Consider the following 27,066-nt stretch of genomic DNA (forward strand, 5'->3'; position numbering starts at 1 on the left):
AGCGTGCTTTGTTGCGGGGGCTTCCTGGCCAAGGCTCTGCGCTTTTTCTGAAACAGGAGTGGGTTTGCTAGTGGAGCCCGAGGTTGGGGTTTTGGCCACGCCAGCCTTCGTCCAGAGGCGCATAGGATGGTGGGCTCACAGTCACAGGGGCGCCCCAGAACCCTAAAACGCCACCGAGTCCGGGTGCTAGAGCAGAGGCTGAGAAGGCAAGGTTCTGCACAAAGTCTTGGGGGCTGAGAGAAAGGTGGTCGACCTTCAGGAGATTGCTCACAGTGGCACAGGGGTTTCAGAGCTTTGAGGGGTCAGAAAGCGCACAGCAGCTCTGCAACCACAACGTGGAATTCATGGAGTGCGGGGACACGCAGCGGGGGGGCTGGGGGGGTGAGGACCAGCACGCAGGCCTGCAGGAGGCTGCTCGAACAGAGACGGAGGGCCGCAGGAGGGCCAGGGCCCCTGCGTGGCCGCCAGCCCGGTAGGGCTGGGAGGAGGGGACTCTGCCTGGGGAGATGGGGGGGCCCTCCTGTGGCAAGGCTATCCTTCCTGGGCTGAACTGCGTTTCTTCTTTTTCTTTCTTGAAGTATCTCTTGCATCTTTTCACTGTGTGCTGCTGTGCTGTAGATGTTAAAAAAGTGGGGGGTGGGGAGGCCGATTCCTGTGTGTGCGCCCGTTTCCGTGGTGACCGCACGCTGCCAGCGTGGGTGGCGGAGAGCTGGGTGGCGGTGGCCTCCGTTACACGGGCCCCGCCACAGGCCTGTCGCTCAGGAGCCGAGCTCAGGGTAAAGGTAGTACAGTCACTAGGGCGGCGGAGGCTCGGCCAGTTGTCACATTTGTTTTCATCTCATTGAGTACGTTTCGTGGCTCGGTTCTGGTAACAGTTCTCCGTGCCCCGGGCTTGCACAACCGCTCTGCTCGCACGCGCCCTGAGGCGGCCCAGCGCTTGGACTCCCTCCGCATCCAGCGGCTGGTGCCCCTCCGCGGCTGCACCCAGACACCTGCCCTGCCGCGCGCCCGTGGCGAGCGTGGACTCACCTGAGTCATCTCCCCGGGGCCACGGGCGGGATCGTGGGAGAGCGAGGCCCCTCCGCGGTGCCTCCACCCTCAGACCCGGTTGTGCGCGGTGAGCGTGGCTGCTGGGGCCGTGGGCTCCTCGCTTCACCATGGCGCCCTGCGAGCCTCCCCCACGGGAAGACCCGGGCGATGCTGTCCCGGCAGTCGGCAGTCGGCGCGGTGCAGCTCCCCCGGGGGTCGGGGAGGACGGGGCGCTGCGGCAGGGGCCAGTCCAGGAGGGGGACCAGGGCAGTCATGCCCCCGGGGCGGGGCGGGTGTTTCCCCAGGCACCGCCGTGCCAGCTTTCCGGAACCTCACAGCAGCCACGTCGCACTCACGAACAGCTAGTCCCTGTTCACGCCAAGGGCGGGGGGGCACAGAGGTTTTCGCTTTCATGGAGAAACCGCGCCTGTCCCAGTGCGGGTCCTTCGTAAAAGGAAGCGGAGCACGGGGCGCCCATCGCCTCGGCCGGTTTGGCTTCCCCAGGTTGCCGACGGCCGCCTGCTTTTAGAGCGCGGTTCTCGCCGAGGCCCCTGTGCGCCCCCGGCCCCTGCACCTTCCCGAAGCAGCTGTGAGGCCAGCGTGAAGCCGGGAGGGGCGCAGGGCCCGCAGGGGCGTGTGGGGAGGGGCTCGGCGCGGGCTGCCAGCCCACATGGGGCGCTGCCGCCCGGGGTCCGGCGCCCGGGGTCGGGGGCATGCCGGCTGGACCGGGCAGGGCCCAGCCACCGTGGCGCCTGCTTGCCGGGTAGTCGGCCCGCGCCTGCGCAGTGGCGTGCCCGCGGTGGTGCGTGCCCTGCTCGCAGCACGTGCACTGAGTAATAAGCCCGGCCGCTGCTGCTGTTGAAGTGGAGAAGCTGGCCTGGGGCTCGGCTCACTACCGTTCCGAAGCATGAAATAAGGACTTCATTCCCCGATCAGTTTGCCAGCTTCAAAGGATTAATTATCTACACATCCGGAAGCATTGGAGCAGGATATCTTGGCAGGGTTTTCAGGATTTGTGTCATGGTCGCTTCAAAGCTGTTTCTTTAGACTTGATTAGGATGCCAGGGGATTTGAAGCAGCGCTGGCTGAAGCTGGGAACAGGAAGCGGTGCGTCAGGCAGGCAAATTTGCAAAGGGCCGGTTTTAACTGTGTAACGAGACTGGTGATTTGTGTTTTATTTCGTTAAGGTCTGATAATAGCCACTTAAATATTTTAGAGACACTTGTTAGATACCTGTCACAAGTGTGTGGCTCAGTGAACAATCACAGAGGGAGCTCACCTGTGGAACCCCTCCCCCGTGGGCAGCGGGGAGTGTGAGCAGCTCTCAGATGTCCACTCCCCACACCCAGCTGCCCCGAGGCAGCCTCTCAGACCACCAGAGTAGGGGGGCCTATCTCTGAAGGTTCAGGGGAGACTTGGAGAGTGGTGAGTGGTGTTGGGGTGAGTAGGGCAAGAGGCTGGGAAGTCATCGGTGTGCAGGAGAGGGAGGGGACGACCAGGGACTGGCCACCCACGGCCCTTGGTTCCTGCTCTCCCTGTCTCTCCCACACACCCTCCAGTGTTTCTCCTTATATCGCTCCACCTCTCCCACTGTCTCCTTCTCTGGCATATTCCACGGGACACTGTTCCCACCCCGTCTGTGGGAACTGAGGTTTCAGTGTCCTTGTGCCCTGTGGAGTATGTGTGTGTCTCCAGAGTTTGTCGAAATCTCTCACCCACTGGGTGTCCTGTCCTGTCCTTGTGGACCAGCATCATAAAAGGCTCCTTTGTTCTTTCTCATTTTCCTGGGGTTGGGGAGGGAGAGAGTCCAAAGGTCAGTGGGCCACATGAACGCAGTGGCACTTGGTTTATGGGGGTGTTAACACTCTGAGGCCTCCTTCCCTTCCTTCCCCTGGGGTTCCATCCACTCTTCCATCAGCCGCTGGGCTCATGGGGCTCTGACGTCACACACCCCCTCAGGGCAGCTGTTCTGGCCCTTCTGTCGGTGCCTGCTGGTGTCCCACTGCTTATGTGTGGCTTGTGTGGTTGGGGTCTCCCAGCAGCCCGTGGGCGGCCTCAGCCCTAGATGTGAACTGAGACCCGGCCGGGGTGGGAGGGATAGAGGGGAGACGCACACCCATGGGTGTTTGGAGCAGGGCGCCAGTGAGACAGAGTCCAGAGAGGTGTGGTGGCTGCGTCAGCAGCCATGCTCTGTCCCTGACGTGTCCTGAAGAACAGGCCCGTGCCCTCCTGGAGCCCTTGACCGTCCCAGAGGGCAGCTGTGCGGGCACGGTGGGGCTGGGGGTCAGCGTGGCGGGGGAGCCCTGGGGGCCACAGAGGGGGTGGGTGTGATGTAGCTGGGAGCGCTGAGGCGAGGGGAGGAGACAGGGTCCTTCCAGGCTGACAGGCTGGCCCCTCGGTGGCCTCCTGCCGGCAGGTGCTGGCTGCTGGTGTGGGCCCAGTGCGAACCCAGAGGGAGCTGTGTTCAGGGACGGAGCGGGTCAACGAGGGCTGTGCTTCCCTAGGAAAGGGTGACGCAGAGACTCCGAGAAGTCGTGTGGTGACCTGGGCAGGACCCAGCCAGGGTGGCATGACCAGGCAGAGACGGGGAGACAGCTGCCAGCGCTGGGTGAGCACGTGCCTCTGGGTTTCCAGGCAAGGCTGGTTGTGCCACACTCGTCCCAGCGGGTGGCATGGTTTTCCTGGTTCGGCCTGGCGAGTTCAATCCCATGTCCAGCTGTGGGCCCCTTGCAGTGCCAGGCGCCAGGGGGACAGCCCAGCTCTCAACAGGAGCAGAATCCAGATTAAACACTTGGCTGTCGTGATGTGGTTTCACCTGGCTCCAAAGTCAGGGCTGGCCACGAGCCCGTTTGGACTCGAGTATCCCACAGACAGGTTGTGGTTGGAGCCCATGTGTGAGCCCCGACCTCCCCAGGCTGCCTCTTTCGCACAGGGCTGGGGGACACAGAAGGAAGGCCTGAGTGAGGGCCCCCTGGGCTGATGGACCCAGGGACTCACCCCTTGCTCTTGTTGGGGGCCTGCCTGGTTCCCCCAGGTCCGGAGGACTTGGCCAGGCCCTGGTCTGCTGCCCACACTGATGCGGCTTTGGTTTGCTCCTGGGTGTTTGGGCTTCACCTTGTGGTGGCTGGCAGCTCATGGCTTTACCCTCACCCCGAGCCCCAGAGGCCTTTGTGCAGCACGGGGCAGACTTCCTCAGGGAGCTGGCTCTGCGGGACGAGGAGGGACGCAGTGGATGCTCCGTGTAGCAGGGCCCTGGTCCTGGGTCTGTCTGCAATGATGCCAGCCAGGGCCAGCTGGGCAGGTCAGATGGTGGAGGCCAGTGGGGCCTGGCAGGGACCCAGGGCCAGTGTAGGACACGAAGGCCGAGGGATGGGTTGGGCGGTATTCCGATGCCTATCACCTCTGAGGGCCTGGGGTCATGGGAAGGGCCCCGCGGAGAATGTGGCTCATCCCCCACGGGGCTCTGCAGCAATCCGTACATCTTGCTGCCTGATTTAATCCACACCTGCCTGTTAAATGTGGAGAAACGGGAAGGTGAACAAAAAGAAAGATCGCCATGGGATTTGCCACTTCACCGGCAGACAACTGTCCACGTTGTCTTGGGGAGGCATCCGGGCCGTTTTGGACATAACCTTTCTTCCCCTTCATTGAGGAAGGAGCTCTTACTCTTTATAAGCTTCATTTGTAACCCTGTGGCACCTGGAACCTGTGCGCGGTCACCTGCTCCGTGTGCCGGGAGGCGCGTGCCCAGCTGTGGGGCAGCCGCGGGGTGGCCGTCCCACCCCAGGCCAGGCCAGCGTGGCTCCACACTGAGGTCCCCCCAGCCTCGAGCGGGCCGGGGCTGGCACTGCAGCGGAAGCGTGAGAGCCAGGCTTCTGGGGACGGAGTGGCCAGCTGTGCTGTCCCGTGGGGAGCCCTTGGCCTTGCCCCCCCACCGAGGGTGGCGGCCTCACACTCACATTCTCGAAGCAAAGGGCCTCACAGCCGTCTGTCCGCGTCCAAGCAGATGGGCGCCTCGCGTCGTGCACCTGCAGGCATCGTCGCTTGGCAGATTTCCAGGGGCTCGGCCCTCCGGGCTGGCGGCTCCCGACACGCTTCCGGACGCGGCCCCTCACCAGACAGCACGGCACCAAAGCGCGCACTTTGAGCCCAACTCGGGGGAGCCTCCTGCCTGCCGCCGGGGCCCTGGCTCTCTCCCACCCGTTCCTTCTCTGTCTTGCAGGTGTTGGGATTTGAGGTTGACGCGCTGAACTCTGTCCAGTTTTCCAACCACACAGGTAAGCCCTTGTTGGCCTGAGCAGCCACTGAAAAGCAGGGTCTTTAGAAATGTGGAGCCCCCACCCCTCCTCTGACGGTCAGGAGATGGCACCACAGGGGCCACCCAGCTCGTGAGGGTCAGCCTGGCCTCGGGTGTGGACGCTGCATTTGAACCTCGGCTCGGCTGCTTGAAGCTGAGGGACCCGGGGGCAGGTTGGGGGGCCTGCTGGCACCTCAGTCTCCTCCGTGAAACGGGGACCTGCTCCTAGCCCCTGCCACGGGGCTGAGCCCGCTGCCGGGTGACGGGACACCACGGGCCACGAGCAGGGCCACATGTGTGTACGTGCCACTGGTGGACGCGGGAGCGGAGCCTAATTTTCTCTGTTAAAAACCAGCGCCTCGGGAACTCACGTGGAGTCGTCCGTCTCAGCGCAGGGGACACAAGGACTCCCGTGCACAGAGGCCTTGAAACAGAATTGCCAGCTCAAGGGCACGTGAGGGACACTGCCCTCGGGAAGGCCCCGAGTTGTCGGGACAAGCTTCCGGAGCCCGCTCCTCACACCCCCGGGCCCCATGGCCTCGGGAGCCACCTGCCCTGTGACCCCACAGTCCCGTAGAGGCAGGGGCATGAGGCCACTCCCTTCCTGGACACATCCCAACATCACCTCTCCTGAAGTTACTCTGAACCCAGACAGAGCCCCAGGGGCACAGAATGTCCTAGAACCAGGCTGGCCGAGTGCCAGCAGGGTGTGCGGGTGGGTATCTGGGCCTCCGCCCACAGGCTTAGGAAAGAGCCTGTAACCCTCCTGCTGTGGCTTTTCTTGGAAGGGACGGGATATCGTGAGTCATAAATTGAGGTGAGGAATGACGTTTGGGATTCAGAAGAAAACAGTTCTCACCGAAAGCCCTTCCCTGCTTTTGCTTTGCCGAATGTTCTGGGTGCTGTGAAATTTGGAGAAGCCCCAAGATGTTTACGTTGATTCAGCGAACTTCCCTGAATCCCACAGGTTCTCCTGGCTGTTTTAACCACCACCTTCCTTTTTAAGTAAATGAGCCAAACTGGCTTGCCCGCTGAACTCACTGCTGGCTGTCACAGGGCGCCACGGTCAGCTGTCCGTTCTGGGGAAGCCAAGGCCTGGCTCCGAGGCCGCTGCTGCCCTTGCACAGATCCCAGGCTGAGGGGAGGGGGCTTCTGGGGTCTTCAGTGGCACGTGGCTGCCCCCTGGGCTCCCACAGAACCGCCTCCGTTGGCGGCGGGCTAGCATCCCGAGGGGTCTTCTGGCCTGCCCCAGCAGGGGTGTATGAAGACCAGACCCCCGCGTGCTGGGAGCCCACGCAGGTGCAGGGGTGCTGAGGGCCAGAAGGGGAGGGGGACTTCACGTCCGCTGTGGCCTACTCCTGTGGTTCCTGGCAGGGCCCCTGGATGCCGTGCAGTGCCTGCCTGGTGAGGGGACCTCTCAGGCGGCTCCCACCCAGCAGTGGCCCCAAGCACCCCACGCTTGGACTCAGCACGGCTGTCTGTGCAGCTTGACCGCAAATCTCGGGGTTCAGTCCTGAGCTTTGGACCTGGAAGTACTTAGGGACTTTTTGGTTTTAGTTATTTTTGTTGTTGTTGTTGTTTTTAAGATAGATGAAGAGTGTGAGTGTGAAGTCGGGGCGGGGCAGAGGAGAGCAGAGAGAATTCTTTTTTTTCCCCCTGATTTTAAGATTTTACGTATTTATTTGAGAGAGTACACAAGCAGGGGGAGGGGCAGAGGGAGAGAGACAAGCAGACTCCCCACTGAGCACGGAGCCCGACACAGGCCTCAATCTCATGACCCTGACACCATGACCTGAGCTGAAGTCAAGAGTCAGAGAGTAAGCAGAGGCAGAGGGAGGGAGACTCTCCAGCAGACTCCTTGCTGAGCATAGAGCCCCACGCAGAGCTCGATCCCACGACCCTGAGACCATGACCTGAGCTGAAACCACGCGTCAGACACTTAGCTGACTGCGCCACCCGGGAGCCCCGGTACCTCTCTAAAAAGAACCGGAAGCACTTACTGCAAGCAAGTGCCCGTCGAGGCCTGTGTGTGCGGGGAGAGTCACTGCACCCCTGTCCCGGCCGTGAGCCTCGCCCAGCACCGCGCTGCTCCGGCTGTCCGGCCAAGGCCCCGCGGCTGTGCGGTCTCCACCGTGTGGCGTACTCAGTGCCCGGCTCGTACCGCGTGTGACCGGCCAGAACACTTCAACCACATGCCATCTGTACCCTGCTCAACCAGCGGCCCTGTGGATCGCACGCGGGGACCCCTGAGCAATGCCTGGTCCCTGCAGAGGCTTCTGAGCACGGCCGCCCACACCGCTTGCCTCCTGGGGTGGGGCTGGCGTCGGGGCACTTCCAGCAGCTCTGTTCCCGAGGACGCAGTCCCGCGAGCCGTGACCCACCCACTCTTCCAGGTCAGAAAGCGCTGCTTTTTGACACCTTTCTCAGGATATTTATGTGCCGCAGAGTTAATTCACCTGGTGGAGTGTGTAATTCGGCGCTTGCTAGTACACTCACAGAGGAAACATTTTCACTGCTCCAGTGGGACCCATACCGGGCTAACGGCCTGACCCTCACCACTGCCCCCCCTCCGGGCCGCTGGACCCCTCACCTGTCTCAGCAATTTGCCTTCTGGAGATTGCATAGAAACAGAATCATAGGACAGGTGACCTTTAGCGGCTGAGCCCCATGTTCTCCAGGCTCGTCCCCGTGCTCGCGTGTGCCCGTGCCTCACTCCTGTTCGTGGCTGAGTCACAGTCCGTCCAGTGTGGACAGACCACACTTGGCTTCTGTGTCCATTTGTTGATGGACACGGGTTGATGAATGCTGCTGCTGGGGGGCGCGTGGCTGGCTCAGTTGGCGAAGCGTCCGACTCTTGATTTCAGCTCAGGCCATGGTCTCAGGATCGTGAGATCGAGCCCCCGCATTGGGCTCTGCACTCAGGGCGGAGTCGGCTTGGAATTCTCTCCCTCTGCCCCTCCCCCCTCACGTAAATAAATAAATCTTTAAAAAAATGAACGCTGCTGTTGTGAACATCTTTCCGCACACGTTTCTGGGAGCAAATTAGTTTTCTCCCAGCGGGTAGACCCAGGGACACACTTGCTGGATCAGATAGTGACTCTGTGTTTGATCGTGGGAACAGTGGCCGACCGTCCTCCACGCTGGCTGCGCCACTTTTCGGCCCTCCCGAGAAGTCTGAGGGCGCGTCCGTATCAGGCCGTACTGTTTGACTTGCCTTCGTCTTTTGCATTCAGCCAGCTTAGTGGTGTGAATGGGATCTGTTAAAAAACAAAATTCAACCAAGTCAATGGGCAGATCTAATTGGTTTTGTTAAATGTTTCACGAGTCGGGCAGCATCCTGTCTGGCGAGTAGAGGGGATCTCCACTGAGCCGAACCAAAGAGAGGTTTTTAAAGATTTATGTATTGATTTTAGAGAAAGAGCAAGAGAGACTGAGTGCAGGGGGGCGGGCAGAGGGAGAGAGGATCCCAAGCACACTCCTCGCTGAGTGTGGAGCCCCACGTGGGGCTCGATCTCATGACCCTGACATCATGACGTGAGCCGACAGCAGCTGAACCTCCCAGGCGCCCCTGAAAGAAAGATTTTTAAAGGCAGAGAGAGAGCATTAAAAAAACAAAAGAATAAAAGAATACTAGCAAGGAATGTCTTGGGCAAGGCCGCCCCTCTAAGGGGAGCAGGGGGGTCTATCAGCCAGTTTCCCAGGATTGACCGGGAAGGGCCATGTTGACTGGTGGAGGGCTCTGCTCTAGGGTCGAAAGTGCAGTTAGCTTCAGTGTTAACTCTCGGTTTACCGACTTGGGGCCTTCACGTAAGTGACACCGCTTGGGGCCTGATCCTTTTTAACAGAGCTCGTGGTTTTGGCTGTAGACCGGGGCGCCTGGGTGGCTCGGTTGGTTAAGCGTCTGCCTTCGGCTGAGGCCATGATCTCGGGGTCCTGGGATCGAGCCCCGCATTGGGCTCCCTGCTCAGCGGGGAGTCTGCTTCTCCCTCTCCCACGCCCCTTCCCCTGCTTGTGTGCTTGCTTGCTTTCTGTCAAATAAATAAATAAAATCTTAAAAGAAAAGAAATGGCCATAGATTGAGGCCGGAGAGTCTCCATCCTGGGGAAGCAGGTTTTCCGGAGAAGGGCTGGCACACTCTCCCAATTCAGGGCTGGAAAATAGATAACTGAGGCCTGGCACCTTCTGTGCCCTTGGCGTGAAAGCAGCCGGAGACTACTTGTAAAGGATGGAGTGCGGCTACGGTCCAGTAAAACTGGAGCTTTGTTAATGGACACTGAAAATGGAATTTCATATAATTCTCACAAGTCATAAAGTATTACTCTTTTTTTTTTCCCCAACCATGTAAAAATGTGAAAACTTGGTCTCAGCTTGAAGGCCATGCAAAAGCCTGCCACAGGCCAGATTGGGCTCACGGGGCCTGGTTTGTTGACCCCTCCTCTGGGTCCGCATTTCTCGGATTTGCTGTGGATAAGAACCAGCTGGGGCCTGCTAAACCTCGGTGCAGGGGCCCACCCCCAAAGACGGACTCAACTGGTGGGCCCAGGCCTGAGAATCTGCATTTCAGATGAGCCCCCGAGGGTGCCGCTGCTGCCAGTCTCAGAGACCCCCTGGGGAGAGGAAGGGTGATGTGCTTTGGAGGAGGGAGGCTTTGGGAGCTCAAGGGTCAGAGGAACATTCCTAGACGTTAAGGATAACCACAGTGTGCTGGGGTCCCCAGAACCACCCGCAGACGGGACAGTTTGCTAGGGGACCTCCCAGGACTCAGCACAAAGAGCTAAATCAGCCCAGGGCAAAAGCCCATGGGGAGGAGTCAGCGCCAGGCCCACACTCCAGAGACACCAGGACCACGTTTTCACGGGTGAGCTGCAGGGTGTCTGTGCTGTGGCCCCAGCCCTCAGCCTACGTGGGCAGGGGTCCTCCTGCGTGGCAGGGTGGTCCCCTAGAATTCCTGTTGGAGGCATGCTCTCTGCCTGTGTGCTTGGAGTGAGCACGTCACCCCGGCTGCCTGTCACCCTTGGGGACCTGGTAGGGCTGAGAACCCAGGTCACATCTGGCTCTTGGTCAGATCTCGACCAGATCTCGACCAGAGACCGGCTCTGCTTGTGGCTCAGTCTCCCGGGGCTGGGGTGGCAGGATGTGATGGGCCCCGCCTACCAGTGTGCCTGGGTCACAGTCACTGAGCCGTTGGGCCTGGATGGGGAAACGTGCACAGCAGAGGCTGGCAGAGCGAGCCCCCCCATGCACCCCCCCACGCCCCATGCACTCAGGGAGAAGGCACACAGCTGTGTCTTGTGCGTCAGCACGGCACCTTGGAGAGCTGACTGTCCTCGTGGCCCTGGATTGATTCCAGAGGGTGCGGGCAGTGGGAGGGGGACCCCTGCTGTCAGTAGGAACAACTCTAGGTGGCATACAAGCCAGGGGTGTGTGCGGGGGGCTCTGAGGCTGATGGTGTCGGGGACCCACCGAAGCACGGCCTCTGGGCGGTCTCCGGCCTTGCATCGGCCCCCGGGGAAAGCACCGTCCCCTGGCGTCATCCAGGGTGAGTGAGCAGTCGTCTGGGCCACAGTGGGCCATCGGGTAAGGCTGTGTCTCGACACATGTCTCGGTGTCAAGGCCCTGAATGTTGCGTCCTCCCCACAGGCTATGCACACTGGAAGGGTCAAGTGCTGAACTCAGGTGAGCTCCACGAGCTCTACGAAGGCCTGAAGCTGAACAACGTGAATAAATATGACTACGTGCTCACAGGTGAGTCCACGCGAGCTGGGAGCTGGTCCCCGTGCGCCTCGCTCTGGCACAGCCAGGCTCGGCCTCCAGGGACGGATGGCCTGTACCGCCCTAGTGGCCGCCGGGCTCCCGTAGTGGGACCTCGGGGGTCCTGGCCACATGTGCTCACTCAGACGGGCCTGCTGTGTCACCACACGCTGTGGGCCCGTGTGGAGGACACGCACGGGGTGAAAATACCTAGGTCGGCCACATGCGGCCACCTGGTCCAGTGGCTCGTTAGCCAAGGTTACGGTAAAAATATCTATTTGTATTTACGTAGTTAGAAGCGAGTATGCTTGTTATCGAAAATGGAAAAGACAAAAGAAGGAAAGTGTTCCTGCACACTTCTCACTCACGGCTTCTTCCTTCACCTCACACTTGGCATCTCTTTTGGGAAATGCCCAGTGTCCTCTCAGTGACTAGAGATGTTGGGGACACTTTGAGCCCCGCCTGCCGTTCTCTGGAGCAGAACGGTTTGCATGGCGCTCTTTCTCCTTGGTCAGTTGATGTGAGCCTTCTGTTTCATGAGGGTGGCCCGGATTTCCCTCCCAAAGGTTACACGAGGGACAAGTCCTTCCTGGCTTCGGTGGTGGACATCGTGCGGGAGCTGAAGAAACAGAACCCCAAGCTGGTGTACGGTAGGTGCTGGGCTGTCACCTCCTCAGGCAGGGTGGGCCTGGGGGCCCTAAACGGGTGGCTCGGCCTCCTTCCTTCTGATGCCCCTCCTTCCCGTTCCACCTCTCCCGGCCCGTAAGCTTTGAATGCTGGGCGTGCAGGGGCGTGTGCCTTCAGGGCTCTGGAAAAGGTTCAGAACGTCTTCACAGTGACCCTGGCATCTGTGTGGGGACAGTTATGAGAAGTGGGTTACGTACGTGTGGTAATCCGTGTCCGTGTACGAAGGCTGGAGCCGCCAGGCCCTGTGGCCAGTGTGCGTGGCGGGAGGTGGCCCCAGAAAGGACAGTAGAGGGTGTGTATGTCCTGGGTGTGGCCCAGCTGTCAGGCCGAGGCTGAGGCCCCTGCCCGGCCTGTCTGTCCCTAGCCCCAGGCCTCCACACCTGGGACTGGGGACTGGTGTCTGCCACCCAAAGGCCTCTCCAGCTAAGAGAAACGAAGGTTCAGGTTACTCTTGTCCCTCTCGGACTCAGACACGGACATTCAGGGCTCTGCGGGGTCCTACCACGTGTGTGACACTTCCACATCCAGGACAGAACTGTAGCGGCCTGTCGTGGGGACCCCGCCATTGGGAGCAGGAACTAGGTTTGGGGGCCCACGTTGCGCAGCCCCTTCCATCAGAGGCCCCCACGGCCCCTGTGTGTTCTTGTCACTTCATCCATGCAGACTGGGCCTTCCCTGGGGTGCAGGTGTCCCATGTGTAGAGGCCGGTCCTTACCCTCAGCTGGCCCGATGGCAGGTCCTACACTGTGGCCCGCTGCCCGAAGGGAACGAGCTTGTATGTGGGCAGGTGACACCGTGGCTTCAGCCAGGAGGGGAGAATGGGGCTGCTGTTCTGCGTCCCTCTTTCCATAAAGGTGCAAATGATGTCAGATAAAAGTCAGAGCACTCAGTTGTCTGTGATGACAGGACGCAGAACGCCAGGTCACAAGGCGAGTGAAAGTAGGAGGCCATGCTTTTCCCAAGCTGTTAGCTGCATGTGTGAAATTTAACAAGGAAAAAAAACGTTAAGGGCTCTCATCCTGTCGGGTGCAGCGTTTGCTGATAGATGCTCTTTGTGTCTCCACAGTTTGCGACCCGGTGATGGGTGACGAATGGAATGGCCAAGGCTCCATGGTTAGTGATTTCATGCATATGATTCCACACACAGGACACAGCACACGTCCTGTGTTATCCTTGCCTGGAAGCAAGGGGTGGCAGACGGGGTTTATCGTCAAGGACCAGAGAGTAGATATTTGGGGCCCTATGTCCTGCTCTATCAAAACGCAGCCCCGGGCATCCGGCTGGCTCAGCTGGTGGAGCAGCGTGTGGGTCTTGATCTCGGGGTCCTGAGTTTGAGCCCCATGTTGGGTATAAAGATGACTTAAAATCTTTAAGGAAAAAAAAAGCCAAAGTTCGCAAAGGAACAGACATGGCTGTTTCCTAATAAAAGTTCACGTATGGACACTGAAATTTGAATTTCCTATAACTTCTGTGTGTCGAAAATGTCATTTTATTTGTTCTACTTTTTCTCCCAACTACATGAGAGCAGCCTGGCTGTAGGTTCCTGGCCCTGACGTCATGTAGAGCTGGGGTGCCATCCAGTGAGGAAGCCAGAAATCTGCTGGCAAGAATCACCGTGGCCCCCAGAGAGACCTGGGCCGGGAGGGATGGCAGGGGGTCAGCCCGTGCTGGCCATGCAGCGCCCTGTCTCAGGCCCCCACCTGGACCACGGGGCTCCTTGGCAAATATGCTCTGGTTCCATCTCCTCCTCTGTGTGCGTCAGCCTGTGTTCCTTGGTGCCCTTTCCTTTCAGTACGTGCCAGAGGATCTCCTTCCGGTTTATAAAGAGAAGGTTGTGCCGGTTGCAGACATTATAACCCCCAACCAGTTTGAGGCCGAGTAAGTAATCTGAAACCACTAAACTTTCAGACCTTCTCACGGGGTTGCCTCAAAGTGGAGCAGGGACCTGGCAGCAGGGTGGGGGGCAGGCCATTCTGCCTGGGGCGCCCTGGCCCAACAACAGCAGTGGGTGGTCATTTCACTCCGGGTCCTGTGATCGTGCTGACCCCCAGCCGTTTTCCTGAACAGCAAGAGCCTTTGGGGACAAAAAGGGGAGGAGCTGAGGGCACATGTGGGCGACCAGGCCACGGGATGGAGAGCCCATCCCAGCTGATGCAGGGGACCCCCCTGGCGCTCCGAAACCCACGTCCCAAATCTCTACATGGGATTAAAAGGAGCCAGCTGGGCCCTCGCAGTAGCGAGCTTCAGAGGGCCCTTCTCAGATTGCAGGGCCACCTGATGAAGAACCAGTGTGGCGGGGGCGGGGGGGGGGGTAGCGAGCAGTGCCGGCTGCCGTGGAGTGTGCAACTGAGTGTCCATGTGGGTTTGTCTCTGCCATGGTGTGGTTTGTTGGACCATCAGTGGGGTCCCCCTGTCTCTGAGGCTGCCTTTTGAAGGAGGGGTGGGGGGTGCCTGGACTCCTGGGGCCCCCGACCTGGCCGGTCCATCCTGGGCTCCCAGAAGACCCTGAACCCTTGGTAGACCTGTGTGAGAGTGATATGTTAACCATTTACAGTTTGCATTTCACATTTTGACTTTCGTGGACATTGGTCACTCTCATGGTCCACTAAGGGGCCATGTGCTGCTGTCCCTTGCTGTGTTTAAATTTTATTCTCAACTGGTCCTTAGCCATGTCGCAGTCGCCACCAGGTTTATGGTGGCCAGCAGACACTGAGCTCTTGCGGGGATGGGAGGGGTTTACCAGTGCCACCACAGCTCTGGGGATGTTTCTAGTAGGACCCGGAGAAGCAAGGTCTCACCTGTGCTCACCTGTCTTGCAGGTTACTGAGTGGCAGAAAGATCCACAGTCAAGAAGAAGCGTTAGCGGTAAGACCTTCTGAAGCCCGGCATGGGACAAGTGGCACCATGCGTGGTGGGGAGGGGACAGCCGTACACCCTTGGGGGTGGGGGATGGGCACCCAGGTGGCGGGCATCCTGGTTCCCGCCAGCCGGCAGGGGCTGAGGGACGTGTTGTAAATTCCCTGTTGGCCCCTGCCTTGGGCACCTGCAGCTCTAGCAAGCATCTGGGTCTGGGCTAACCCGCTGCCTGCTCTGCTCATAGCAGTGGTGCCTGGGTGGGCTTCCTGGGGCGGCTGTAATGCAGTGCCCCAGACCAGGTGCCTGAGAACAGAAATGTCTTCTCTGTGGCCCCAGGAGCCAGGAGTCTGAGTTCAGGGCGTTGGTGGGACCCTTCTCGGTCTAAATCTGTGGGGAGGAACCTGTTCCTTGCTTGTCTCCCAGCTTTCGGTATCCCTGGGTTTGTAGACCCATTGCCAGTCTCTGCCTGTGTCTTCAAGTGGCCTTCTCTCTTTCTGAGGATGCCAGGCAGGTTGGATCCAGGCCCATGCTGGTGACCTCATCTTAACCGGCTTGCATCCGCACAGACCCTGTTTCCAAAGGAGGAAACAGGAGACACTCCGAGGTTCTGGGCCAAGGGTTCCCACATCTCTCTTTGGGAGACACAGCTCGGCGCATGACAGTCACAGCATTTCCTGAGCGCTTGCTGTGTACCTGGTACCGTGAGTCCCGTGCACCTGTGACCCGTGTGTGTGCACGGGAGGCAGCCCTCCAGACAAGCGTGCCACCGCCCCAGCCAGTGTAGTCAGAGAGGGGCCCAGAAACCACCTGTGCCAGCTGGGGTCCAGCAGAGACCCGCGGGACGGCGTGCGCGTGGCCGGGCACGCAGGGGTGTCGGTGTGTGCGTGTGCACATATGTGGGGTGGGGTGCGTGTCTGCACACACGTGTGCAGCTGTCTGCTTGTGCACCAGGAGACTTACTATGAGCTGTTGGCTTCCACTTTTGGGGGCTGGCCAGGCACATCCGGGGCCCGCCGAGTGGAGAAGGGCCAGCCAGGTGCATCCGGGGCCTGCCGCAGGGCCGGCTGGAAACGAGGCAGGGGAGGTTTCTTTGAAGTTCTTTTCAACTGTCCCCGTGGAACTCGGTGCCGGTGAGTCATGTAGCCTTAGATGGAGCGGCCCCGGTCCGGCACAGCAGGGCCCTCCAGCGTCCAGGGCTGGGCGCCGTCGGAGCTGTGCCGTGTCTTCGCAGGAGACAGGTCTGAGTGCAGGCCCTGCTCTGCCGCGGCAGGCCCGAGGGGCTGTGGAGCCTGTCTGGCCAGGGCTCAGGGTGCCAGGGGATAGCGGTGCCCCTTCTCCACACCCTGGGGCCTCGGCGTCCCAGGAGCCAATGCGGCCACATGCTGCGAGAGTTCTAGGCAGTTCCCGTGGCGTGCCCGGCGCAGGGTGGGGGTGGGGGGCGGGGTGCACACACCAGGCAGAGGATGGGCTCCGGAGCAGAGGGGCCACCAGCATGGTCCTGAGCCTTGGTCTGAGCCCGTGGCTCCGGGACGACAGGCCCTCCTCCCACCGCGACGGAGAGAGGGCGCCACCACGTGACCCCGGCCGGTTTTGTCCCGGCTCCCAGGCCCTGGGCGGAGGAGGCTCGCGGCACAGACACAGGGGTGACTCAGGGCGCCTTCTCCTGGGCTGGGGGAACCTGACGGGGACCCACACGGGCTCCAGGAGCAGAAAAGCCAAACGCATCGCCCCCTTCAGGGCCGCAGGAGAGACTTTCGGGTCGCAGAGTGACCCTCAGCCGTCCGGCCCTAGATGCTGAGCCAGCGGCCTCCTCCTGGAGTCCAGCCCCCTTCCCTGACATGAGTGCGCCCCTCTCACGTAGCTGGCGCTCTCCTGAACCCCCAGTTTACCCAGTGGGTGTTGCGTCCCAAGACGTGTGTTCCAGGAGGGCAGGGAGCCTCTGGCGTGTCACTGGGCACCCCCACCAGAGCTGTGTCCGTGACTACATGAGCGAGTGGTGGAAGGGGGCGCCCTTCCTGGTGGGCTGTGTGGGGCCAGACGAGAAAGGGCAGCCCATCCGGAGCAGGTGGGCACCTTCCTCTGCAGTGAGAGTACGGTTGGGCGTCGGGTCCGGCAGGGGTGCGGCTCCAGGCTTCAGGCAGAGGGCATTGGGCTGGCGGCTCCAACATGACAAGCTGCCACCTGGCACGCCCGCGCTGGCTCCCCGCGTTCACAGGCTCTGGTCTCCGCCCCGTCAAGCCAAGCCCTGTTCAAGTGCATTCTTGGCACAAGGGCTGATGGTGCCCAGCTTCCCGGGCAGCTGGGAGCCCTGGCACGGGTGGCCACGGTGTGGCTGATGCACCCCTGTGCCCCAGCAGGTCATGGACGAGTTGCACGCGATGGGCCCTGACACGGTGGTCATCACCAGCTCCAACTTGCCGTCCCTGAGGGGCAGTGACTACCTGATCGCCCTGGGGAGCCAGAGGATTCGTAAGTTCTGGGAGGGCCTGTGGGGCCTCATGTGTTGATCTTAATCGTGCAACTGCCACCCAGGTTGGTGTTTTCTGCACAGTGCCAAAACGACACAAGAGGCCGGGGTCACACTGCTGCCCCAGAGATCACGTGGCCTTCTCACCGCTCCCTCTGTGTCTGTGGGAGAGTATACCCCACACCCCCATGCACCCCCGCCCATACTCCCCCATTTCAGTTAGTTCACAGTCCCCATGGCTCTAGGAGCACTCATTACTCCCCTGGCCGTGGGCTCCCTCTGCGTCCCGTCACGGGCGCTGGTCCCTCATGTGCCGCTGTGCCGTGCCCCCGCCCCCCCAGGCCACCCTGCTAGGGGTTCCAGTATCCACATTCTTCCTCGGGACAGGGTGTCTGTCCCAGTGAAACCCTGAGAGGCGACACTGGCCCTCCTTGCCGCCATGCAGGGAAGGAGTGGGGGAGGGGGGCACGCCAGTTCCCAGGCCGAGGGGCTGGTCCTCTGCTGGCCCAGGGTCTTAGGGCTCATTGGCCGTGCTCTTCTCATCCAGGGAACCCCGATGGCTCTGTGGTGACAGAACGCATCCGCATGGAGATGCACAAGGTCGATGCTGTCTTCGTGGGCACTGGGGACCTCTTCGCCGCCATGCTCCTGGCGTGGACGCACAAACACCCCAACAACCTCAAGGTCAGCAGGACGAGCCCCTTCCCTGCCCCCAGCGGGGACGATCTGGGTGCCGCAGGGGCGTAAACAGGACGGTATACACCATGCTGGAGTCGTCCAGGTCCAGCTACAGGGCAGTGCCGAGCCAGACGAGGTCCGGGGCTGTGAGCTGAGGCCTGGGAGGGTCACTGTGGCCTGAGCGAGTTTGTCAGTAGGGGCATCTCCCAGGAGAGCAGCCCAGTCAGCGTTGGCCCTGAAATGTCATCACCAAGTGACTCGATAGACCCAGAGGCTGGCATGAGGGATGAGGGTCAGGGCTCCGAAATCAGTCTTGCAAAAGGTTCATCCTTTGCTAGGAGTTGTCTGTGTGTCCGTCTCTCCTCCCGCTTCCTGCATGGTGTGTAAATGTCCGCAAATGCGGGTGTGTAGAGAGAAAGCCATTTTGCACAGGCATTGCTGGGCGAGGGGAGCAGTTGGTCCTGATGTGGTAAACTGGGGTGTGGGGTGTTGCGGGTCTTTCCCGTGTGCCCTGTGGCGAAGCTCAGGAATGACAGCCGCGCTCTCCGACTTTCCTTTGCGCCCCGTGCAGTGTAGTTGCGTCGTGACGTCCGTCATGCTGTGTCCTCCTTCAGCATGTTGGAAGCATGGGACTGGAGACCCGCTGTGCACAAGGCTGCCCTGGCCACCGGGCCCCTCTCTGCATACTGCGGTGGCAGAGGAGGAGGCCCCCATGTCTGGAACGTGCACAGGAGGGGCAGCTGTGAGGGGTGGTTAAGAGAGAGGAAGCATGCCTCATCTGTGCTGGGCCCACTGGCGGAAGGAGGAGCTTCGAGTCAGGATCTGAAAGTGGATTCTCCTAAAACTGTCTTTACTGGGCACCAGGAGGGGCCCCGTCTGCCCTGGGGGCAGGCACACAGCGTCCCTATCACATCAGTCCCACTTGTGAAACGCAGGGCTTGGGCAGAGCCCAGCCCCTGTTACCTACAGGGCTCAGGGACAGGTGCTGTGATGTGAAACCCTAATATGCTGTGTCTTGGCCGGTGCCCGCCCCCAACAGCCAGGGACGAGGGTGAGCACAGACCTGCTGTTTTAGTTGGCAGCCATGGGCGTTTCATCTAGTACAGGGCACCTTGGCCAGCTGGTGCCCAGTGGAGGCCTTGCTGCTGGGCCGCCTGAGGCCAACTCCAGGTTCAGCACGGCCCTGGGTCCCGGAGTTGGGCGGGAGGGAGTTGCACTCACTTCCCCAGCTCCTACTAAGCCCCGAGTCTTCGACTTTAAGATGCAAGCAATGATCTTGGCTGACTTTGGGGTAGGAGCTCTTTTCCGTAGATTCTTTACAACTACTTCATTCCAGAAACACTTGTATTAAGCCTCTGCTGCATGCCAGACAATACTGACAGGCCCTAAGGCTCAGCCCTTCCCCAGGGTACACGGGCCAGAGGGAGGCGGTTAATTTTCGTACGCGGGCATTTGCCCAGCCCTCCTGGGGTCTTTGTGGCGACCCGTCCCCGGGTGGGGAGTGAGTGATGGTAAAGCCAGTGCCCTGGTGACTCGAGGCAGGGACAGTGCTTGTTGGCACGGAAGACCCCATTCGGACCTGGGGCATCATGGGAATGGGGGAACCACAAGGTGTGTGTCTCTCCCGCACCCCTGTCCCCACAGGTGGCCTGTGAGAAGACCGTGTCTGCCATGCACCACGTTCTGCAGCGGACCATCAGATGTGCAAAAGGTACCTCCTGGCTGGGCCCGTAGGCGCGTGGAGCGGCTGCCACCGAGTGGAGTGGGGGGGCGGGGGAGACGGCACCTGCCCTCCACTGGCCTTGGCGCAGGGGCGGAGGCCAGCGTGCGGAGCGCGTGCCCGGGATGGGAACTGCAGACGTGACGTGGGCTGTTGGCTCGGGCAAGGGAAAGGGGGCGGGAACGTCAGGGCAGCTTCTGCTGTGTCCCTGCCATTGACGCTGTGTCCCGTAGGCCAGGCAGCGGGAGGGCAGAAGCCCACCCCGGCGCAGCTGGAGCTGAAGATGGTCCAGAGCAAAAAGGACATCGAGGACCCAGACATCGTGGTCCGGGCCACAGTGCTGTGAGGCCCGTGTGCTGCCCCCTAACGCACGGCGCGTGGTGTCTCCTTTGTTGTCCCGTGAGAATGTAGCGTCTGCCTTAGAGCTGTGACTGAAACTTGGTCTTTTTTCTTTCGTGAGTGTACGGCATCAACTGGTCTTAATTGTGAAAATGTGCTGGTCGTGCTTTTCAGAAGTAACAAAGCAATCACAGAAATCTGTTATTTGGGGAACGCAGCTCCCCGGCGGCTCTCCTGGCTCGGGGCGCCGTGTGTCCCGTCCCGAGTGGGCTGGGGCTGGGGCAGCCCGGGCTCTGTGCGTCCCCGAGGAAGACTTGGGTTTAACCATCTGTGTCTGGAAGAATTATGCCAAATCTCTGTTGTCTTTCTGACCTGACCCTCTGTGCTCCTGCTTCAGACGTCTCGTTTGTCCCCTAGGTATCGGGCAGGTCGCCGGGGAAGGTTTCCCCCCGGGGACGGGTTGACAGCAGCTGGTCCAGCACACGCAGGCCCTGTGCAGTCACGCTGGGGGGCCCCTCTCCAGGCCCCGAGCATTCAGGCTGGTCTGCATGTGTCACACCCATCCGTGGGACCAGGGACCTGCTGGGTGACACGATGGAGATAAGGAAAGGTCCTGCGGGGCGAGGACAGCTTGTGGGAGAACAGCACATCGCGTTCCCTTTGGAAGACTCCCCTAGTCTGTGGCGCGGCAGGTCGAGTAGGCCTGTGGTTGCCCCCGCTGCCACGGTGCTGGTGCGGACACGGGTACAGTAGGGCAGCGGGGACGCCTGCCCTCCCTGCTCGGTTCCACCTTCTGTGCCAGCCAGAAGCCGGGGAGCAAGAGCGCCTCGAAAAGCCAGCTGCAGCTGCACCTGTGCCTTCCAGGAGAGGGACGGGGCAGAGGGCCGGGGGCAGCTCCCAGATGCCGCAGGCGGAGGCCACCCCCGGGCCTTGACACCAGGCTTGTTGTCCACTTTGCCCAGAATTGTGAGGACCCCTAGGTGTGGCTGCCAGCACCCTGAAGACTCGGCCTGCCTCAATCCAGTGTCCGGCCCCCGAACCCCCATCCCCACTCTGGGGGTGCAGGGGTCCGCCTCTCCCGGGAGCCCACAGCCTGCGGGGGGGGGGGGGCAGCAGATGGCGGCCGCTGGGAAAGCAGGCCCTCCCCGGGGACCCCCCCTTGCCCATGTCCCACAGTCAGGTCCTGTCTTGTAGCCCGCACCCACCCCTGCAGCCGTTCCCCATAGCCTCCGGAACCACTGCCACCTCCTTAGTGGGGTGTTCTTCACTCTGGTGAAGACTCCCCGAAACAGAAACGCTGGCCTCCGTGTTGTTGCACCACTTTTCTTTCCTCCCAGTCTGCCCACGTCCTGAGTGTCTTAACTCATGTGTTAATGCCAGGCGGCCTGTGCACCGGCTCGGTGGCTCGCAGCTCCCACAATGGGCACAGGTCAGGGCTCTGTGTCCCTGTCGTGTGTCCTGATTCCGAGGACCGGGCTCCACTTAGCCCTGGGGCAGAGCCAGGCCGCCTGTCACTGCCAAGCAGAGCTGAGGAGATGGCCACGCCGCCGGGAGCAAAGAAAGCTTTTTCTCCCTCTTCTTTTTTAATATCGAGAGCAAGGGTAAGACAGGAAGGAACCTGATGTGTCTCTCCACAGTGAGATGGTAGAAAAGCCTCCCCGAAGCTATGGTACAGGGCAGAGGGGCTTGCTGTGTACGTACGGTGGCCTTGGGGAACACCCTGCAAACACTGTTTGACTCCCTGTTCTGTACCTTTTATTTCAGAGGCTTAGCCTTTGTGTTCCACTCAAATCCCTTCCTTCCTGTACTCTGTGTAGAATGATCATTATGCCACCGTAAAGCTTCCTGTCACATCGTGAACTTTCTGGCGGGATCAGGACGTTTTCCTCTGTCTCCTGTGGCTGTGAAGCCCCAAGCACTGGGAGAGGAGGTGTCTTGAGCCCTCTGTACCCAGCAGCGGGAACCGGGCGTCCTGAGAGCCTCTGCAGAGTGCGGGGCTCCCCTAGAAAGTGTCAGCTTCCACGGGAGACCATCCAGCCCTCTAGCTCCCAGCAAGGTGTGTGTGTCCGTGCTGCTGCTGAGTCCCTGCCATCCCGGCCTCGGCCCTCCGTGCACATCGAGGCCTGGCTTGTCTGTGCTTAGAATTTCCCATCCAGAAGTCCGCCGTGGTCATTAGCAGTGGTTTTTTTATACAGGTCGGGTCCAAATTAGAATTAATCTTTGTTTCTACTTTCCATAGTTTGGTAACATGCAAAGTAATAATTATATATTTTAAGATGAGAGATGTATTGGTCCTAAATTGCCTGCTTATGACCAGAGTACAGATTTCAATAGTTTTTCAAAGCTGCTGTAGACCTTAAAGATGAAATACAGAATATCCTTTTTTTAAAACCATTTTCAAATCATTGCCAAGTCCTGCTAAGGTAATCGTGTCAATCTGCATTATTTTTGTAATATATGTCCGCGATGGAAAAATGGTGCTTTGTCGTCCTGTTCTTAAACTTGCTGCAACCGGTTTTTAAACGTCTGACTTTACGATGGACTGAGCGTGGTCTGGTGAGCAAGCAGAGGGTGACCGTCCCGTCCGCCTGGAAGCCAGAGCGCGCTGCCTGGTGGAGGGTGACCGTCCCGTCCGCCTGGAAGCCAGAGCACGCTGCCTGCACCGTGGTGCCCGAGTCCCGGTGCAGACGCACGATTCCCTCCCACCTCCATCATCCGGGAAGAGTACTGCTGTGTGCTGGAGGGGAGGGCAGGTGAATCCTGGCCTCTGCAGGGGAGGCTGGGGGGAGTGGGACCAGGTAGGCGGGCCCTGGCAGCACTGGGTGTCCTGAGGCCTCTCCCGACTCTGCCATTGCCTCCTTGCTTGACTTCATGTTCACTCCCAAGTGAGAAGTACGGTAAAGGAAGTGACAGCATTCTGAATGCTGGCCCGGCACCATGAGCACGCCCTCTTCTTATCCCCCCCGACCCTTTGATGGGACCACCTGCCTGGGGCTTCGGGTCCATATCTGCCTGAATCGGAGGCCCCCCGTGAGCACTCTGTATTCCCGCACCAGAGGAGCTGGGATCCCTGTCTCCTTCTCGGCCCCCTACCCGGTCACTCGGGCATCCCTCAAGCAGTCTCCCTGTGGGACGCGGTGTCAACAGGAGTCCCCCATCCCAGCACCTGCCTGGGCCAGAAATCACGGAAGGAAGTTTGAGTGGCCAGAGGGGATCATGCAGATCAGGGTGCTGCGAGTGTGGTCCTCACCGTCTGAGTCTGTGTGGGAGCCATGTGGCCCCAGACTGCTCTGCCCAAGAGGGGCACGGCTGCTGAGCCCACCTGTGTTCACTGCACGCCACCTCCCGCTGCCAGGCTGCAGGGCCCTCCCTTCTCCTGTCACTCGTGCAGCTCTTTGCACTAAACTTCCCTATGAGCCGGGTCGCGTTCACAGCAGGAGCACAGTAGCTGGAGGTGCTGGGTGGGCACTCAGAAGGACCCTGTCCCTGAGCGTGCAGCTCCGGGAGGCCAGGTCTACTGCCCCAAGCCAGGAAGCCTCGTACTGGGGCCTGGTTGGTCTGGAGGGCGGCACTCCCCCAGGAGACCTCCCACTTCATTTCCGCCGAGGGGGCTGGTCCGGCTGGACCCCTGAAGCACAGTAGCAGTGGTCAAGTACCCACACACATGTGGCCACGGAGCTGGTGTGCGCATGTGTGTGTCTGTGCTGTGGTCGCTTTGCGGGGGGGCAGCGGGGCAGTCGGAGGGTCTGTGCGGGTGAGAAGCGTCCTGTACGCCTGCGTGTTTTTATAGAGAGCCCGCTCTGGTTGCAGAATCCAGCCCTGCACTTGCAGCCTCTGCCGGCAGGGGGCGGGTGGGCGGGTCCGGGCCCCACCTCGGAGCTTGCACACCTCACCACCCCTCTAGGGGGCGCTTCAGTAGCGCACGAGTCTCCAGGGACTGCAGCCCGGTCTTGGGGTCTGCGACCTGGGGCCGTGCTGACCTCAGTGCTGCCCCGGGCTGGCCGGGTTCCTAACATGCCAGGCTGCTGGTGCGCGTGTCGCCCTGTGGACTCCGCGGGTTCTCTGCAAAACCGTTTGTTTCCCTGCGTGATGATGCGGGTTGATGACATCAGCATCTCCCGAGCTGCGTGCCCCCCTGTCCTAAGAGGCTGTGCTCACAGAGGCACAATGGGTTCCTTTGCTTAAGGCAGAATCTGATGAGTGATTTTAGTTCTGACTTAGAGGATATTTTCACACTTTGTAGTAACGGAAGGTTCTTCCCAGAATTTTTTTTGTAAATTCTGGCAGGGTAAAGAGGCGTTGTAAAAGCCCTCCCACTGTTGGAGCCCAGCAGAGCCCTGCATTCCGGGCAGGAGACGTTGTGTCCACCCCCGAGCCCCGGCTGCCAGGGAGCTTTGGGTGGGATGAACAAGGTCAGCTGCAGCCTGCCCTCCGCCCCGGCCCCACACTAGTCTGGGGCAGGTCCCCACCTGCGTCCGGAAGCCCATTCTGTTGGGAAAGGCCTTCCTGAGGCTGTGGGCCACTCAGCTGGCCCGGGCGTCACTCACTGTGGCCAAAGGTGGCCTATGAAGCCGGAGAGCAAGGGTCCTCGTCTCCGCCTGGCAGAATTGAGCTGAGGAACGGAGAGGGGAGCCTGTCACCCAAAACCTCTAGGCCACCTGCCCTGCAGAGCCGGGCAGTCTGGGGAGGGAGCTGGGGCACCCCCCATGCTGTTCTGAGCTGCAGAACAAGGTCCCTGGCTTCAAAGCCATCATATTTACTTTCTCACGCGGGACCCAGCTCCTGGCACGAGGAGGGGCAGTGCCGGGGGACAGAGAAGGAGAGTGATGGGCCTGGCCGCAGCCTTCAGCATATCCCAGACAACAGAGGGGAAGCAAAACGCGCAGCAAGAATGTATAGCCTTAGTGCACCCCACAAAATATTGGGGACCGTTGTCTTGACGGGCAGCGTACATGTTACGCTCTTGGGAACGGGAGGGGAGTTGTGCAGGCACAGCATCGAGACCCCAGGACGAGGAGTGTGTGGACGGTGTTGTGAATGCCTTGGACCGTGCAGCCGCGTGCTCTCTGATGTAGGATTCTAGTTGGGACTGTGGCCAACGATTGCAAAACTGGACGGACAGGAGGACCGAGGCGCTGACTCAGCCTGACCAGGGCTGGCCTGTGCCTTCCTGGAAATTAACTCGGATGGTGGCGGCTGCTGCGTGGGAGAGGGGGGAGGGTCTCTGAGGTCCGGGGGGTGGTTTGGGCAGCCCCGGGGTCTCCAGCCCCACCTTCCGAGCGCGTGTGGATGTCTACGCAGTCTGTGTCTGTGTGCTACTGACTCGCGATTATCCACAAATAAATCTCTTTCTGGTGAATGTGTTGCAGTGCGGTGATTTCCTGTCCTGTCGGGAACTCCCCGTGTATTATCCCCTGGCACCCGAAGCCCCCCGGCCCATCGGACGCCCAGCAGTGTTCATTGCTGAGAGCCATGGGAGTGAGGCCCTGAACGTGCCCCCCCCCCCTTAAAGGAATGAGCCTGCCCGACCCTACCCTACCCAACCCAACCCGACCCACCAGCCGAGGCCCAGGTCCTCTCCCTCTCATCCGCTCTGTCCCCAGGAGGGTGGGGCTCCCTTTCCCCAGCCCCTCCAGGCCAGAGTCTGAGAACTGGCTTCAGCCACTGATCCGTGTCACTGCTCCTTCCGGGCTCCAGTGCCTGGGTTTCGGTTCCCGCACCCCTAGGTGGTGACAGCGCTGGTCGTACTGGCCGGGCAGGTACCGCGCTCCCGCTGTGATTCACCCACACTTGTGAATCGGGGGGGCAGGCAGTCTCCAGGAGCACCAGGCTCCTCACCCGCCGGAACGGCACGGGGAGGGTGGGAGAGAGCGTGGGAATTGCTTTGTGTGAAATGCCTCACACTCCACCTCTCAGACCTGCTGCGGGCTCCGCCATGCCCCTGCGTGGGCCCTCGAGGCCCTCCTGGAGGACGGCTGTGGGTGGCTCCCGTAGCGCACTTCCACAGGTGCAGTGGCTTAAAGCAATGCAGATGTGCACGCCGGGTGGAGGGCAGATGGGTCGAGAGGTGCACAGGGCTGCTTCCTCCCGGAGGCTCTGGGGAGAATGTACTCTCTGCCTTTTCCGGCTTCTGGAGGGGCCTGTACTCCTGCTAATGGCCCCTACATCACAGCTGGCAGTCCAGCCTCTCTAGTCTGACTCTGACCCCTGCCTCCTCTTCTAGGGACCCTAGGGGGACAGTGGCCCCCAGAGAGTCCAGGATCACTGCTCCAACTCAAGACCCTTAGTTCAATCACATCTGAAACGTCCCCTTGCCAAGTAAGTCAACATCCAGGTTCAGGGCCATCCTTGGGGGGACCTCGTTCAGCCCTGTGTGTCCCATAAAAGAGACGGAGGTGAGGTACCCGGGTCCTCACACAGTCACCTGTCTCCCTGAGGCTCTGCATGGAAGATGCAGCAGAAGACCATGCGGGGCTGTCGAACCTCAACGGTGGAGGGGAGGGGGGAGACCAGGCTCCAGTCCAGGCCCCGCCCTGGAGACCACACCCCCTAGGGCTTTCCAGGACTGGTTCCTGGAAAAGAGCCTAGGCCCCGCCCCTGAGCTACCGCAGCATGGAGGGGCTGCCATCCCAGGCTGGCCGGTGAGGACGAAAAAGGGACGAGGCAAGGAGAGGGAAGAAGATGCATGGCGGGGTGTGACCTAGCTGGCCAGGCGGCCTGCTGGGCTTCCAGGGCTCCCATCTCTCCCATCTTCTCCCGTGGGTCAAAGTCCACCCCGCAGGGGGACGCACCCCTGGGCTTTGGAGGCGTGCTGCCTAGCCTCGTGGCAGGTGTGGGTACCACTGGATCGGCCATTGGTGCCAGAGCTGCCACAGCGGAGGCCGGGGCAGGTTGGGATGGACAGGCTGGGGAGGCCCGGGGCCTGCAGAGGTGCGCTGGGTGCCGTACAGTGACAGGAAGCCTGAATCAGAGGAGGGTTCCCCCTCCTCCATCGTCTGGTCACTTGCCAATCGCCGGCCTGCCAGTCACTGCCAGCTCTGTGCTCGTGGGTGCGTGCAGTGGGAGCGCCGGCTGGAAGGGCGTGTGCCTGTGTAGTCCCAAGAGGTCAGCAGTCCCCGCGCAGGGCCTACACCTGTTTGTAGTCCCAGCCTGCTGGGGGTTCCGGGCCTCCGGACGTTTGCCAGTGGAGCAGGACAGAGACGGCCTCAGCACGGTTTCACTCTGCTCTTCTCTCATGAAGAC

The 27,066-nt window shown here is 60.7% G+C and overlaps 1 protein-coding gene across 1 annotated transcript in view; it reads left to right on the forward strand.

Annotated features, from left to right (window-relative positions):
• The window catches only part of PDXK (pyridoxal kinase), a 29,238-nt gene extending 6,939 nt beyond the window's left edge, over nt 1-22,299 (forward strand). The window contains exons 2-11 of the mRNA XM_026496117.4: nt 5,252-5,306; nt 10,967-11,071; nt 11,644-11,727; nt 12,831-12,877; nt 13,557-13,642; nt 14,584-14,629; nt 16,978-17,089; nt 17,635-17,771; nt 19,410-19,476; nt 19,719-22,299. Coding sequence (XP_026351902.1) covers nt 5,252-5,306; nt 10,967-11,071; nt 11,644-11,727; nt 12,831-12,877; nt 13,557-13,642; nt 14,584-14,629; nt 16,978-17,089; nt 17,635-17,771; nt 19,410-19,476; nt 19,719-19,831 — 852 coding nt within the window. The 3' untranslated portion in view covers nt 19,832-22,299. The remainder of the gene's footprint in view (nt 1-5,251; nt 5,307-10,966; nt 11,072-11,643; nt 11,728-12,830; nt 12,878-13,556; nt 13,643-14,583; nt 14,630-16,977; nt 17,090-17,634; nt 17,772-19,409; nt 19,477-19,718) is intronic.
• The last annotated feature ends 4,767 nt before the right edge of the window (nt 22,300-27,066 follow it).

The sequence above is a fragment of the Ursus arctos genome, unplaced genomic scaffold, assembly GCF_023065955.2.
Source record: "Ursus arctos isolate Adak ecotype North America unplaced genomic scaffold, UrsArc2.0 scaffold_4, whole genome shotgun sequence".
In the NCBI taxonomy this organism is placed as follows: domain Eukaryota; kingdom Metazoa; phylum Chordata; class Mammalia; order Carnivora; family Ursidae; genus Ursus; species Ursus arctos.